Source organism: Leptodactylus fuscus, chromosome 5, assembly GCF_031893055.1.
Source record: "Leptodactylus fuscus isolate aLepFus1 chromosome 5, aLepFus1.hap2, whole genome shotgun sequence".
NCBI lineage: Eukaryota > Metazoa > Chordata > Amphibia > Anura > Leptodactylidae > Leptodactylus > Leptodactylus fuscus.
In genome coordinates this window covers 10,324,475-10,341,318 of record NC_134269.1, presented here as the reverse complement: position 1 = coordinate 10,341,318, position 16,844 = coordinate 10,324,475, and the positions used below count along the sequence as shown (strand labels likewise).

The 16,844-nt window shown below is 44.6% G+C and overlaps 1 protein-coding gene across 1 annotated transcript in view; it reads right to left on the bottom strand.

Annotated features, from left to right (window-relative positions):
* Positions 1–6,880: 6,880 nt before the first annotated feature.
* Positions 6,881–16,844, bottom strand: part of EFNB3 (ephrin B3) — a 58,167-nt gene continuing 48,203 nt past the window's right edge. Inside the window, exons 4-5 of the mRNA XM_075272428.1 lie at positions 9,838–9,936; positions 6,881–7,800 (exon numbers count right to left, since the gene is read on the bottom strand). Of these exons, the coding sequence (XP_075128529.1) occupies positions 7,412–7,800; positions 9,838–9,936 (488 nt within the window). The 3' untranslated portion in view covers positions 6,881–7,411. The remainder of the gene's footprint in view (positions 7,801–9,837; positions 9,937–16,844) is intronic.

The following is a 16,844-nucleotide window of genomic DNA, read 5'->3' as shown; positions in this document are numbered from 1 at the left end:
GACAGATCCCATTGTCGTATCTCGCGCACGCAATACGAAGACGGGATCTGCAGGTGCAGGGGGAGGCGCCGGGGCCCGCAGGTGCATAATACACCAAATGCTAAATATCGTACCGTGCCTTTAATTATACGGGGAGAAAAAACAAAACAAATAACACAAATATTGTCAGATCATTAAGCGAGATGCCTTTAATGAATGGCGGAGGAAATAACCAGGACGTACACCCCGGGGAGGATCAGCCGCCGTCTCCTGCTTCATCAGCATTCAAGATCGCCAATTTACGTTTTTGGGGTTTTTTTCTGCCATATTACGTGAATTTTTTAAATCTCATTTCACGATTATGAATTTCTACCCCCCCCCCCTTCCCTCCTCACCTCATCCACTATTCATAATAACATTTCGAGTGTACCGTCTCTTTAAGGGCTGTCCCTTTTCAAGGTGAATTTCACCTTAAAATTTTTTGTTTTTATTTATTTTTTTCATTCCATGTAATATATACTCAGGACGGGTTCAGACCAGCGCCCGGTCTCTGTTTTGCAGGTTTCCGTCTTCTGCCCGAGAAACTGGACAGGAGATGGAAACCGGCAGTCAGTTTTCAAACCCCTTCATTTGAATGGGTTTGCAACGTGTCCGCCCATGAGCGTCTTCTGCCTCTCCGCGGCGAAACCGTTTTTTTTAATCGGACACAAAAGTCGGACATGCAGGACTTTGTGTCCGGTTAAAAAAAAAATGGCGCGGAGACCGGAAGACGCTCACGGGTGGACACTGACTGCCGTCTCCTGCTCAGTTCTCAGCGGAGACCGGGCGCAGGTGTGAACCCGCCCTTAAAGGTTGCAGAGCTAGAGGTCACACCTAGGCCTTGTATTTTAAATATCCCTATTTGCCCATTATAGGGACTCCGGCGTGTGCCAAATAATGACTGAAATCCACGCCAACTCTGAGTTAGCATAGGTTACTGTCCAGGTGAAGGGTGCACCCTCTGCCATTGCATGCCTCACTCCTTACCCTCGGGATGGAGGTGGACTGGCCGTGTCATGTGGGATATGTCCTTAGACCGTGCTTGTCAACTCTTCCGAAATGTTTGGAAGGCTTCCACAAAACGGGGTGACCTCCAAGTAGCCCGGAATTGGGGACCCACGCTTGTGACATGGGCATTTTATGCATTGGTTCCATCATAAAAAAGGGGGGTAACAGTGACCAAAAATTATCACTGCACGCTTTGTGCCGGGGCTGCCTGGATTACCTTTAGAAAATTTTGGCACTTCTGGCCATACCGTGCCCATACAAAAATCTCACAGGAGTATATATGTAAAACCGCCATACGGTCCCAACGTAAATTTTCGGAATTGTGTAACATATCTTCATTGGGGTTGATGCTCCAGTTTTCATACACAGATTTGCGTTCTTACACACACACACACACACACACACACACGCCTGTGGCTGCTTGTAGCCACCACTAGAGGGAGCCCCCTGTATGGGGTATAATGTAGGTAATATTAATTTGAACAGTGGATGTGGTTAGATTTTCGAGCTGATATACATACAGGAGTAACATCTCAGGACAGAATTGTTAGAGTTAAAGAGGAGCTGTCACCGAGCCTGAAAAACCCAATAACATCCAATCATCTGATCGGCGCTGTCACCCTGAACATTTTGGTGTTTTGTTTATCAAAATCCGTCCAGCTATTCCAAAGTTATAAGCCCTGTTTGTGTTGATGCAAAAGTAGGGTTTACTAGTCAAATGACCCTACTCCCGAGAAACCAGTGTTACTGCCCACTTGTCTAATAGACCCTGATTTACATCAACGCTAAAACGGCTTGTATCTTTGGAAAGGCTGAACTGTTTTGGATAAACAATAGAGGCGGCGGTAATATACATGCATTAGCATTGTAATGCATTGTATTTGTGATCAGACCCGCAAGGGGTTCAACACTCCTAGGGGAGGTCTATTAAATCCTGTAAAAACAAAATAAAAAAAATAAACTGATTTTTTTTTTTAATTTAACCACTTCCGGACTACCTATAGGCTATAAACGTCCGGAAGGTGGTTGCCTTGTTCTGACAGGATGAACCGGTACGTCCAAGCAGAACACAGCAGCTGCGCAAGATCGTGCAGCTGCTGATACTGGGAGCCGGCTGTAACTTCAGCCGGAGCTCCCAGAGAGAAGGCAGGGAAGGTTTATTACCTTCCCTGCCTTCTTGGTTGCTGTGTATACAGCGCTCAATGAGCGCTGTATACACAGCTATGCGCACCGCCATGATGGGGCCGCCCTCTGACCCGGCGGTCACGTGATCCGCATCTACTCTGTTAACAGCATTTAGTGATCTGCTTTATAGCATAGTCCTGGTCATAGGCAGCAATAATCTGGAGCCGACTCATTGAGGTCTGTGGGCGTGTCCTCTAGGCATGCTCAGTGAAGGAAGGGGGAGGAGACAGCATTGATTGTGGGTGGTGATAAACTAATGGGTCTGTGATGTTATCTATATAGGTGTTATCTTCTATTGTAATCCTGTATTTCAGGGGGCTGGTTCAAAGAAAACCCCTACTGAATTGGCAATTGTCATTCTATTATTAGGCTTAGTGGCCAGAGTTAAATATGCAGGATATGATATTTTTAAAAAATATAAATAGTGGCATGGAAAATAAAAAAAAAAAAATCATCAAAAATATTTCAAAATAAGTTTATCTTGGTTTAAATTTTTTTTTCAAAAATAGTAAATTTTTCTTAATATATTTCCTTTAAAATCTCCACTCATCCTAAAGGCTAGTTCACACGTGAGTATAAGGGGAGGTTTTTGACAGCGGATTTCGCGTCCAAAACCTCCCCTTATAATGGTGGTCTATGGAGACCGCCGGGTTTCTTTTCTCCGCTAGCGGCGGGCTGCTGCTAGCGGAGAAAAGAAGCGACATGCTCTTTCTTCAGGCGGAAGCCGCGCGGGCTGCGCCGCACGGCATCCGCCCGCCTGCAGCACCCTCCATGTTGGCTCATTCATTTGAGCCGACAGCGGAGGTGAAAGCCGCGACCGCGATGGTCGTGGCGGGCGGGTTTTGACAAGAGAGAGACGCGGCTCGCCGCGTCTCTCTCTGTGTCAAAACCCGCGCGGGCAGTTCACGTGTGAACTAGCCCTTAATCTCTTCCAATAGGAACTGTAGAAATCGGAGCACCCCCTGGAGGCGGGACTGCAGGCAAACACCATACCAGTGTGCTACGGAAGGTACCCCGACCAGTATTTTTGTGACACGCCCACATCAAATATAAAACAGACTAAAATAAGTATTTGCCATGCAAAAAAAAACTGTTTAATACTTTTATTATAGTTCATGAAATTTATTATCTCAATGACAGACGACACAAATTCTTTTTATAAAACTTTTAATTAAATTTTTCACAAAGAAGCCGAAAAAAAAAAATATTTCCCCTCTCGAAAAAAAAAGGGAACCGTGTGCTAATTACAATTCCAAGGCGCTAACAATATTCTAATTAGTCCATAAATTATCTCTAATGACAACTCTTTGAAAAAACAAAAAATAACAAAAAAAAAACATTTGCCATCCTAAAATTAAATCATACAAAAAAACTAGTTTTTATTTTTTTTTTGTTTTAAAAAAAAAAATTTCTACAAAAAAAAACGTGTAAAATTATTTACAGAATATTTTTTTTTGTTGTTCTTTGTTGAAGGTGGGGGGAAGGGGTTAATACAGGCATCAAGGCAACAAGAACACGAAGAGTCAAATGTTTACAATATTTAAGAAGGAATTATGGAATCCTGGCAAATGTCACGTAATGAACACATCACAAACCTCCCGACGACTTCATTAGATAGAAGAATTTAAAAAAAAAAAATGCGAGGGCAGCCATCTTGAAAATTATGGAAACAGGGTTGACAACTATGGGACACTGGTGGAACCTCCGCCAAGCTAGGTGGATTACCCTGGCAGAAAGACCTGAGCTTCTAATGCATTTTTTTTTGTTGTTTTTTTTTACAAGACGTAAATGTGTCGGCCATTTTGGAATATGAGGCTCATAATAGGGATAAGGCAAAAAGGAACATTATATCCGGATGTACGTCCGATATAATGACGTCAAAGCCTGAGTTTCATAAAACGGGAGATGACATAAGACGCCAGGACTGGACCGGGCCTTATTACTTGTGCTATAGAAGTCAATGGAATACACCTAGAGATCGGTGGGGCGGCCATTTTGATCAAGTGATAATAATTATCTATGTTATTTTTTACATAAATAGCTCTTCAAATATTTCGATTTATGTAAATGATTTTATTTCGGTAGTAAATTTTTTACCCTTTAATTTTTTTTTTACCGTATTTCAGGTCACAGGGAACAAAATGGCAGCCATCGTCCTATATAGGTGACGTTTATGTGACAAGTTTATTGGGTTGTTTTATTTTTTTTTCCAGATTTCTTTCCAACGCTTGACTTTTAACGCATGACTCGACAAGATTCGGTTTATGAAATTTTCTAAAAAAAAACTTTTAGAATTGAAAAATAATATCTTAGCCTATGGGCAAAAAAATAATATGGTGGGGTTTTTTACGTGTCATAAATAATGATTATTAACAAAAAAAATCTGAACGACAGGCCCCTTAAAATTTGGAATAAACATAGAAAAATATATGGCAAAATAAACCCGATTTTATAAAAAAAAATAAGGTTTATTTTCTCTAAACAAAGAGGAAAACCTAAAAAAAAATTAGCTTATTATTGATTAAGACCTGTTAACTATATTGCCTGAGAACTAAAGCAGAGCTTATGAAGGATATGCAAATAGGTGAATATGTTTAAAAAAAAAAAAAAAAATTAAAAAATGTCATTCCCCCCTAAAAAAAAAGTAGACTCAAATATTAATATATATTTTATATTGAAAAAACTTTATAAAATATATCTTAAGTTGAGAACCGTGGGCAATGGTTAAAAAAGAATAATAATAGTAAAAATAAAAAAGGGAAAAAAATAATAGTAAAAATAAAAAAGGAAAAAAAATAGTGAAAATAAAAAAAGTAAAAAAAAAGTACAAATAAAAAAGGAAAAAAATAAGAGTAAAAATAAAAAAAGAAAAAATATTAAAAATAAAAAAGTAAAAAAAATAGTAAAAATAGTAAACATAAAAATGTAAAAAAAATATTAAAAATAAAAAGTAAAAAAAATAGTAAAAATAAAAAAGGAAAAAATTAGTAAAAAAAAAAAAAAAGAAAAAGAAAAAAAATAATAGTAAAAAGAGAACAGGAAAAAAAATGAATCACAAAAAAAAAAAAAAAAGTAAAATAAAAATGAAAGGAATATTTTTGGCTAGATTTTAACCACTAAAAAAAAAAAAAAAAAAAAGGTCCTTCTTCCCCTGCACCCCCTCACAAGCTTTTCATCCGATTGAGCCCTATCACGCTCTCATTATGAGACAATGAAGAATAATATATTACAGATGAAGGAAGGCAAAACGTGAACAAATTTAACCATATTCAGACTACACCGCTACAATCTGATAATGGCTGCCTAGGTGTATTTTTTTTTTATTTATTTATTTTTTATAGAAGCTTCAAAAAGTCACTATTGTTTGCTGGTTTATTTATTTTTCCCTTTTTTATATATATTTTTTAATATTATGTATATACAAAATAACCCCAAAAAAAAAAAAAAAAAAAAAAGGATATTTTGCCTTTAAAAAAACATAATACACGAAGAAGTACAATAATAATATCAAAAAATCTGTTGGCGGTAACTGGCACTAGAGGTTACGCCCTGTATATAAAGGGCTTAGGCTACATAAAACCACGTCTCTTTCCCATATATTATTTAATGGGATTTAACGTCGGCCCGTGACGTCTTATCCCTGGTAACGCAAACTGCGCACTAATAACCCGACCTGTCGCTTCCTATCAAAACCGTACACACGATCCCGAACAAAAGGGGCTTTATTTGGCCCATGTCACAATTTTTTTTTTTAATACATCCTTAACAATAGCGTACGGTTCTCAGGTTGGCGTGGGAGATGAAGTCTGCTTAATTTTCACAGGCTATGATTTCATTCGAAGGACTGGGTAGGAGACCGTCGTCAAGTCTAAAAATGGACCCCCCGCCCTGCCTGGACCCGTCTTTTATCAAGAGTATTTACTCGTGAAGCTGACATCTTCAAATATCTTTCTAAATGCTGAGCCGTAAAAACTACGTCTCCCTCTTTTTTTTTATCGTTCATTTTCGTTCCCCCGTCTCCCTGGCGACCGACACTTTAATGCCGTAGCGGAGAGAGGGAGAGCGACGCAGAGACGGGGAAGGAGAAGAGGGGGGGGGGGTGAGACACTGAAGAGCGAATAGTCCCAATCCATTACCATGGATACAGGGCCTAGCTTAATTACGCTCGGTTTTCTCCCCCCCCCCCCCCCCCCTATATTTCTCTCCTGTGCCCCCAGTCGAGGTGCTATATTTCAACATGTCCCAACGCGCGGGCACAGTTGGAGCCATGTATGAGTGTTTTTCCATTTTTTTTTTTTTTTCCTTCTGTCTCCCCTCTCCTTTAAACCTGGAATTTCACTCACAGCGAAACAATAGACAGAAAGGACTCGTGGCGCGTTTCGGTGACCTAAGACGTACACAACGATGGTACAAAACAAACGAGAAAAAAAAAAATAAATAAAAAATATCAGGGGGTCATTCCTTTGCCTCAAATCAAAAGGCACTGGGAAGAGAATATAAAAAAAAAAAAAAAAAAATTCCAAAAATAAATCAGACGTTGGCTGCTGCGTAGGGCGTAAATCTTCGGATTTTAAAGATGGAGAATTAACTTTTTCAGCACACATCGGTAGGACGGGTAAACGGGGGGGATGGTAAAGGCGATTTTTTTTTTTTTTTTTTTAAGGCTTTGGGTTGGAAATTACAAAAACACACAAAAAAATATCCAACAACAGAGAGTAGCTGCCATTTTGTTTGGCGGCAGCGAGCGCTTGTTGTCCTCGTCTCTGTTATGCAAGGTGCCTCCGAGGCGTCGAAGTAGAATTTGATATATCTTCACAATGGCTAATCTGGCACTCTTGGTTCCCTGCCCCCGAGCGCCCGAGCCGGTGAACAAATTGACCGTTTATGGGCTTTGGTAAAGCGAGGCTTTCGGCTGGTCAGGCAATAACCCTTTATACTTCAGCGCTTGCGGCAACGGGTTCAGATTGGTTGGCACTGCACCCCCTGCCTTTTGAGCGGACGTGACATGACGTCATTGGGAGTACGGGCACGGCGCCTGGACAGCAGGGGCACACACACATGGGGCTTGGCAATAGAGACTTCCCTTTCATAATGTCCTGCACCCCATCTTTTAAATATCCTACATTAAGCCCCCACCCTCCATACTGAACGGAAAAGAAAAAGAAACTATAGGGGTAAGAAGCCAAAGGTGGCGACATTTTCATACTTTGTAATAGATATTGGCCGGACTCTGGCTCGCCATGTCCTGTACGATATAGACAGGGTGTCCATAGTCTCCGCTGACCTTCTCATAGTGAGGGCAGAAGGCACCCCCTTCTGAAGGCCGCAGGGGCATGATGATGTCACTGGGCTCGTGCCCATTGTTGTTACCCCCTCCTCTCTTGGGGGACGTTATGGAACCCAACGACAGGGGAGGATGTCTGGTGTCGCTGTGCTTGGCCTGGCGACGTTTGTGGCATGCCCATCCCACCACTCCAAACACGAGAAGCAGAAGGACAGCTCCGCCAGCTGCGCCCGCCACAAGAGGCACGTGGGAGTTGGGAAGCGGACCATTCTCTCCAGTCTTGGTCGCATTGCCGGACGTGTCTCCTGAAAGAAAGACAGAAAGTGAAGGGTTACTGTAAATTATATAGGGAGATATGAGTCTGCCCCTCCTCCTATAGGGTGATACAGAAGGGAGCTATGAGTCTGCCCCTCCTCCTATAGGGTGATACAGACAGAAGGGAGCTATGAGTCTGCCCCTCCTCCTATAGGGTGATACAGAAGGGAGCTATGAGTCTGCCCCTCCTCCTATAGGGTGATACAGAAGGGAGCTATGAGTCTGCCCCTCCTCCTATAGGGTGATACAGAAGGGAGCTATGAGCCTGCCCCTCCTCCTATAGGGTGATACAGAAGGGAGCTATGAGTCTGCCCCTCCTCCTATAGGGTGATACAGAAGGGAACTATGAGTCTGCCCCTCCTCCTATAGGGTGATACAGAAGGGAGCTATGAGTCTGCCCCTCCTCCTATAGGGTGATACAGAAGGGAGCTATGAGTCTGCCCCTCCTCCTATAGGGTGATACAGAAGGGGGCTATGAGTCTGCTCCTCCTCCTATAGGGTGATACAGACAGAAGGGAGCTATGAGTCTGCCCCTCCTCCTATAGGGTGATACAGAAGGGAGCTATGAGTCTGCCCCTCCTCCTATAGGGTGATACAGAAGGGAGCTATGAGTCTGCCCCTCCTCCTATAGGGTGATACAGAAGGGAGCTATGAGCCTGCCCCTCCTCCTATAGGGTGATACAGAAGGGAGCTATGAGTCTGCCCCTCCTCCTATAGGGTGATACAGAAGGGAACTATGAGTCTGCCCCTCCTCCTATAGGGTGATACAGAAGGGAGCTATGAGTCTGCCCCTCCTCCTATAGGGTGATACAGAAGGGGGCTATGAGTCTGCTCCTCCTCCTATAGGGTGATACAGACAGAAGGGAGCTATGAGTCTGCCCCTCCTCCTATAGGGTGATACAGACAGAAGGGAGCTATGAGTCTGCCCCTCCTCCTATAGGGTGATACAGAAGGGAGCTATGAGTCTGCCCCTCCTCCTATAGGGTGATACAGAAGGGAGCTATGAGTCTGCCCCTCCTCCTATAGGGTGATACAGAAGGGAGCTATGAGTCTGCCCCTCCTCCTATAGGGGGATACAGAAGGGAGCTATGAGTCTGCCCCTCCTCCTATAGGGTGATACAGAAGGGAGCTATGAGTCTGCCCCTCCTCCTATAGGGTGATACAGAAGGGAGCTATGAGTCTGCCCCTCCTCCTATAGGGTGATACAGAAGGGAGCTATGAGTCTGCCCCTCCTCCTATAGGGTGATACAGAAGGGAGCTATGAGCCTGCCCCTCCTCCTATAGGGTGATACAGAAGGGAGCTATGAGTCTGCCCCTCCTCCTATAGGGTGATACAGAAGGGAACTATGAGTCTGCCCCTCCTCCTATAGGGTGATACAGAAGGGAGCTATGAGTCTGCCCCTCCTCCTATAGGGTGATACAGAAGGGAGCTGTGAGTCTGCTCCTCCCCCTGTAGGGTGTTATTATGTTCATGGCTCCCCTTCTATAGCACTATGCAGTAGTATTTGGGTGGTCTCTATTCTGTGCCCTCATCGCCCCGTTTTTTAGCCTTAGGCGATATCACTTGGATTTAAATAAACTGCTTTAATTAAGTCTAATTAAAAAGATCGAATCTGCACTTTAACTGGCGAAACGCATTAAATCAGCTGAACGCCAGGGGTGGTGAGGCGAGGACGGGGCGGTGGGGCTGCGGTCTCCTAGAGGTTCCAGACATAATAAGTGTCTCATCTCCTCGCTTTCAGCCCCACTGTCTTCCTTCTGTCCAAATTGCCGGCTTTATTAAAGAATATCCTTCAAACTGACAGCTCTGTGGTTCCCTGTCCTGCGCGCACAGAACCAGCCGCGCAGCCTTCTCGCCCCACCACAGCCTCGCCTTCAGCTCTTCTCTCAGCCCATTAACCCTTCACTTTCACCACCATGTCAAAAACTTGTAGAGCCGGTGATTGCGGTGGGAAGGAGAATGCCAGGTATTAGAGTGGGCATCTGGTTGAGGGCCCATGTGGCGGCTCTTCATGTCTCAAACGTACCTGCAAAGTTGGGGGAGTCCGGGTTTGGTACTGAGGGTAGGAATCCTGAATCTTTATCCCGCCCTGAAGGTCTGCGCGGATGGTTCCCTCCATCAGGATCTTGGGGAGGAGAAAGGAATGAGGAGAGTTAGGGGTTAATTAGGTTATGAAGTTGTGACTATGAGAAAAAATTGGGTGTGTGTCCCTTTAAGAGTGAAGGCTGGCCGTCAGGAATAAGAGTCCAATGTAAATGAAGTTTTAAGTAAGGACTTACAAATCTATGTAAATGCCGTCACTATGCATATGAATAGGAGGGGACATCCAATTAAGCCGGGACTCCAGCTGATACCTTTTATCCTCTCTAGAGCATGGCGAGGATCCTCAACCTCGGCTCAAGTGTCCACAGAATAACAAAAAATACCGGCTGGTAAATCCCGAATCCTCCAGAGTCTTCACATATTCCACCCCTCTACTCTGAGAAGACAAATCCTCTTCAATATGCATCCATGTGCTCTAACTACTACTTCCATCATCTCCAGCCACAGCCCTATACTCATCATATCTCCATCATCTCCAGCCAGAGGCCCTATACTCATCATACCTCCATCATCTCCAGCCAGAGGCCCTATACTCATCATATCTCCAGCCAGAGGCCCTATACTCATCATATCTCCAGCCAGAGGCCCTATACTCATCATATCTCCATCATCTCCAGCCACAGCCCTATACTCATCATATCTCCATCATCTCCAGCCAGAGGCCCTATACTCATCATATCTCCATCATCTCCAGCCAGAGGCCCTATACTCATCATATCTCCATCATCTCCAGCCAGAGGCCCTATACTCATCATATCTCCATCATCTCCAGCCACAGCCCTATACTCATCATATCTCCATCATCTCCAGCCAGAGGCCCTATACTCATCATACCTCCATCATCTCCAGCCACAGCCCTATACTCATCATATCTCCATCATCTCCAGCCAGAGGCCTTATACTCATCAGATCTCCATCATCTCCAGCCAGAGGCCCTATACTCATCAGATCTCCATCATCTCCAGCCAGAGGCCCTATACTCATCATATCTCCATTATCTCCAGCCAGAGACCCTATACTCATCATATCTCCATCAACTCCAGCCAGAGGCCCTATACTCATCACATCTCCATCATCTCCAGCCAGAGGCCCTATACTCATCATATCTCCATCATCTCCAGCCAGAGGCCCTATACTCATCATATCTCCATCATCTCCAGCCAGAGGCCCTATACTCATCATATCTCCATCATCTGCAGCCAGAGGCCCTATACTCATCATATCTCCATCATCTCCAGCCAGAGACCCGATACTCATCATATCTCCATCATCTCCAGCCAGAGGCCCTATACTCATCATATCTCCATCATCTTCAGCCAGAGGCCCTATACTCATCATATCTCCAGCCACAGGCCCTATACTCATCATATCTCCATCATCTCCAGCCAGAGGCCCTATACTCATCATATCTCCATCATCTCCAGCCAGAGGCCCTATACTCATCATATCTCCATCAACTCCAGCCAGAGACCCGATACTCATCATATCTCCATCATCTCCAGCCAGAGGCCCTATACTCATCATATCTCCATCATCTTCAGCCAGAGGCCCTATACTCATCATATCTCCAGCCACAGGCCCTATACTCATCATATCTCCATCATCTTCAGCCAGAGGCCCTATACTCATCATATCTCCAGCCACAGCCCTATACTCATCATATCTCTATCATCTCCAGCCAGAGACTCTATACTCATCATATCTCCATCATCTCCAGCCAGAGGCCCTATACTCATCATATCTCTATCATCTCCAGCCAGAGACTCTATACTCATCATATCTCCATCATCTCCAGCCAGAGGCCCTATACTCATCATATCTCCATCAACTCCAGCCAGAGGCCCTATACTCATCATATCTCCATCATCTCCAGCCAGAGGCCCTATACTCATCATATCTCCATCATCTCCAGCCAGAGGCCCTATACTCATCATATCTCCATCATCTCCAGCCAGAGACCCTATACTCATCATATCTCCATCATCTCCAGCCAGAGGCCCTATACTCATCATATCTCCATCATCTCCAGCCAGAGACCCTATACTCATCATATCTCCATCATCTCCAGCCAGAGGCCTTATACTCATCATATCTCCATCACCTCCAGCCAATAGCCCTATCATTATCATCATACCTCCATCATCTCCAGCCAACAGCCCTATACTCATCATACCTCCATCATCTCCAGCCAGAGACCCTATACTCATCATATCTCCAGCCAGAGGCCCTATACTCATCATATCTCCATCATTTCCAGCCAGAGGCCCTATACTCATCATATCTCCATCATCTCCAGCCAGAGGCCCTATACTCATCATACCTCCATCATCTCCAGTCACAGCCCTATACTCATCATATCTCCATCATCTCCAGCCAGAGACCCTATATTCATCATATCTCTATCATCTCCAGCCAGAGACCCTATACTCATCATATCTCCATCATCTCCAGCCAGAGGCCCTATACTCATCATATCTCCATCATCTCCAGCCACAGCCCTATACTCATCATATCTCCATCATCTCCAGCCAGAGGCCCTATACTCATCATATCTCCAGCCAGAGGCCCTATACTCATCATATCTCCATTATCTCCAGCCAGAGGCCCTATACTCATCATATCTCCATCATCTCCAGCCAGAGGCCCTATACTCATCATATCTCCATTATCTCCAGCCAGAGGCCCTATACTCATCATATCTCCAGCCAGAGGCCCTATACTCATCATATCTCCATCATCTCCAGCCAGAGGCCTTATACTCATCATATCTCCATCATCTCCAGCCAGAGGCCCTATACTCATCATATCTCCATCATCTCCAGCCAGAGGCCCTATACTCATCATATCTCCATCATCTCCAGCCAGAGGCCCTATACTCATCATATCTCCATCATCTCCAGCCAGAGGCCCTATACTCATCATATCTCCATCATCTCTAGCCAGAGGCCCTATACTCATCATATCTCTATCATCTCCAGCCAGAGACTCTATACTCATCATATCTCCATCATCTCCAGCCAGAGGCCCTATACTCATCATATCTCCATCAACTCCAGCCAGAGGCCCTATACTCATCATATCTCCATCATCTCCAGCCAGAGGCCCTATACTCATCATATCTCCATCATCTCCAGCCAGAGGCCCTATACTCATCATATCTCCATCATCTCCAGCCAGAGGCCCTATACTCATCATATCTCCATTATCTCCAGCCACAGCCCTATACTCATCATATCTCCATCATCTCCAGCCAGAGGCCCTATACTCATCATATCTCCATTATCTCCAGCCAGAGGCCCTATACTCATCATATCTCCATCATCTCCAGCCAGAGGCCCTATACTCATCATATCTCCATCATCTCCAGCCAGAGACCCTATACTCATCATATCTCCATCATCTCCAGCCAGAGGCCCTATACTCATCATATCTCCATCATCTCCAGCCAGAGACCCTATACTCATCATATCTCCATCATCTCCAGCCAGAGGCCTTATACTCATCATATCTCCATCACCTCCAGCCAATAGCCCTATCATTATCATCATACCTCCATCATCTCCAGCCAACAGCCCTATACTCATCATACCTCCATCATCTCCAGCCAGAGACCCTATACTCATCATATCTCCAGCCAGAGGCCCTATACTCATCATATCTCCATCATTTCCAGCCAGAGGCCCTATACTCATCATATCTCCATCATCTCCAGCCAGAGGCCCTATACTCATCATACCTCCATCATCTCCAGTCACAGCCCTATACTCATCATATCTCCATCATCTCCAGCCAGAGACCCTATATTCATCATATCTCTATCATCTCCAGCCAGAGACCCTATACTCATCATATCTCCATCATCTCCAGCCAGAGGCCCTATACTCATCATATCTCCATCATCTCCAGCCACAGCCCTATACTCATCATATCTCCATCATCTCCAGCCAGAGGCCCTATACTCATCATATCTCCAGCCAGAGGCCCTATACTCATCATATCTCCATTATCTCCAGCCAGAGGCCCTATACTCATCATATCTCCATCATCTCCAGCCAGAGGCCCTATACTCATCATATCTCCATTATCTCCAGCCAGAGGCCCTATACTCATCATATCTCCAGCCAGAGGCCCTATACTCATCATATCTCCATCATCTCCAGCCAGAGGCCTTATACTCATCATATCTCCATCATCTCCAGCCAGAGGCCCTATACTCATCATATCTCCATCATCTCCAGCCAGAGGCCCTATACTCATCATATCTCCATCATCTCCAGCCAGAGGCCCTATACTCATCATATCTCCATCATCTCCAGCCAGAGGCCCTATACTCATCATATCTCCATCATCTCTAGCCAGAGGCCCTATACTCATCATATCTCTATCATCTCCAGCCAGAGACTCTATACTCATCATATCTCCATCATCTCCAGCCAGAGGCCCTATACTCATCATATCTCCATCAACTCCAGCCAGAGGCCCTATACTCATCATATCTCCATCATCTCCAGCCAGAGGCCCTATACTCATCATATCTCCATCATCTCCAGCCAGAGGCCCTATACTCATCATATCTCCATCATCTCCAGCCAGAGGCCCTATACTCATCATATCTCCATTATCTCCAGCCACAGCCCTATACTCATCATATCTCCATCATCTCCAGCCAGAGGCCCTATACTCATCATATCTCCATTATCTCCAGCCAGAGGCCCTATACTCATCATATCTCCAGCCAGAGGCCCTATACTCATCATATCTCCATCATCTCCAGCCAGAGGCCCTATACTCATCATATCTCCATCATCTCCAGCCAGAGGCCCTATACTCATCATATCTCCATCATCTCCAGCCAGAGACCCTATACTCATCATATCTCCATCATCTCCAGCCAGAGGCCCTATACTCATCATATCTCCATCATCTCCAGCCAGAGGCCCTATACTCATCATATCTCCAGCCAGAGGCCCTATACTCATGATATCTCCATCATCTCTAGCCAGAGGCCCTATACTCATCATATCTCTATCATCTCCAGCCAGAGACTCTATACTCATCATATCTCTATCATCTCCAGCCAGAGGCCCTATACTCATCATATCTCCATCAACTCCAGCCAGAGGCCCTATACTCATCATATCTCCATCATCTCCAGCCAGAGGCCCTATACTCATCATATCTCCATCATCTCCAGCCAGAGGCCCTATACTCATCATATCTCCATCAACTCCAGCCAGAGGCCCTATACTCATCATATCTCCATCATCTCCAGCCAGAGGCCCTATACTCATCATATCTCCATCATCTCCAGCCAGAGACCCTATACTCATCATATCTCCATCATCTCCAGCCAGAGGCCTTATACTCATCATACCTCTATCATCTCCAACTACTTCCTCTATCCTCATCATACCTCTATCATCTCCAGCCAATAGCCCTATCATCATCATACCTCCATCATCTCCAGCTACTGTCCCTATTTTCATCATTCTCATCATAGCTCCATCATCTCCAACTGCTCGCCCATATCTCCATAATCTTCATCCAATAGTCTTTGCCTCGTCATTTCTCCAGTTACTGGCCTTATTCTCATAATATCTCCATCACCTGCAGTCACTGGTCCTTTCCTCATCATACTTCCATTATCTGCAGTTACTATCCACATCATACCTCTATCATCTCCGGCTACAGGTGCTATCCTAATACCTCTACTCTCTCCACCCAATAGTCCTATCCTCATCATATTTCCATCATCTCCAGCTCCTGGTCTTATTCTCATCATATCTCCATTATCTCAAGTCACTGGTCCTATCCTCGTCATATCTCCATTGTCTTCAGTCACCATCCTCATCATACCTTCATTTCAAGTTATTGGTTCCATCTTCATCATATCACCATCATTTCCAACCATTGGCCCACTCCATCCTCATCATCTATGGTCTCTATTATTTCCAGTCACTGGCCCAATCATCATCCTCATACCACACTATAATACCCTTGACCCCCATGTTCACCATATCATCCTCAGTCACAAGCCCATCTTCATCATACCACCATCATCCCCAGTCACTGAAAACATCATGTCATACTACCATAATCCAAGGAACCTATCTTCATCATATCTCCATCAACTCCAGCCGCTGTCTATATATTGAACCCATCAGCTTAGCTGATTTATAATAGCTCCATTATCTCTGGCCGCATCCTTGTCATACATCCATTGGACAGTGCCATTCTAAAGTTTCTGGCACCATCCTCATCATAGCTTCATCACCTTAAGCTAATGGCTTAATTGTCATCAGACCTCCAAAATGTCTAGTCACTGAGCCCATGCCCATCATATCTAACATAATCCTCCATAATTTCCAGTCATCTTTGTTACTCCGCTCATCATCTCGAGCCATTGACCCATCACTGCAGTCACTGGCTCCATCTTTTGTTAGAACTTTGTCATCTCCAGCCTCATGCTCTCATACCACCATCATCTCATAGTTGGCATCTACATAATGTTCATGTCCAGCCACTGGTCCCAATTCTCATCATACCTTCACCATATCCAGCCACTGATTTCATCCTTGTTATAGCTCAATCATCTGTAGCCTCCCATCTCATTTTTGACAAATCTCCATTAAATCCAGTCACTGGCCCCCATCCTAGTCATTCCCACACTATCTCCAGTGACTGACCTCATCCTTATTGTATCTTCATCATGTCCTACCCCTGGCTTTATTATCTACAGTTACTGGCCCCATCCTCAGTATAGCTCACTCATCTCCAGTCCCATCCTCGTCATCCCTCATCATCTTCTGTCACTCTTATTATAGTTACATCATATCTAGCTACTGTTCTTAGCCTTACAATACCACCATCGTCCATAGTCATTGGCTCCATCCTCATCATCTCCATCTTCAACCTTGCTATACCTCCATC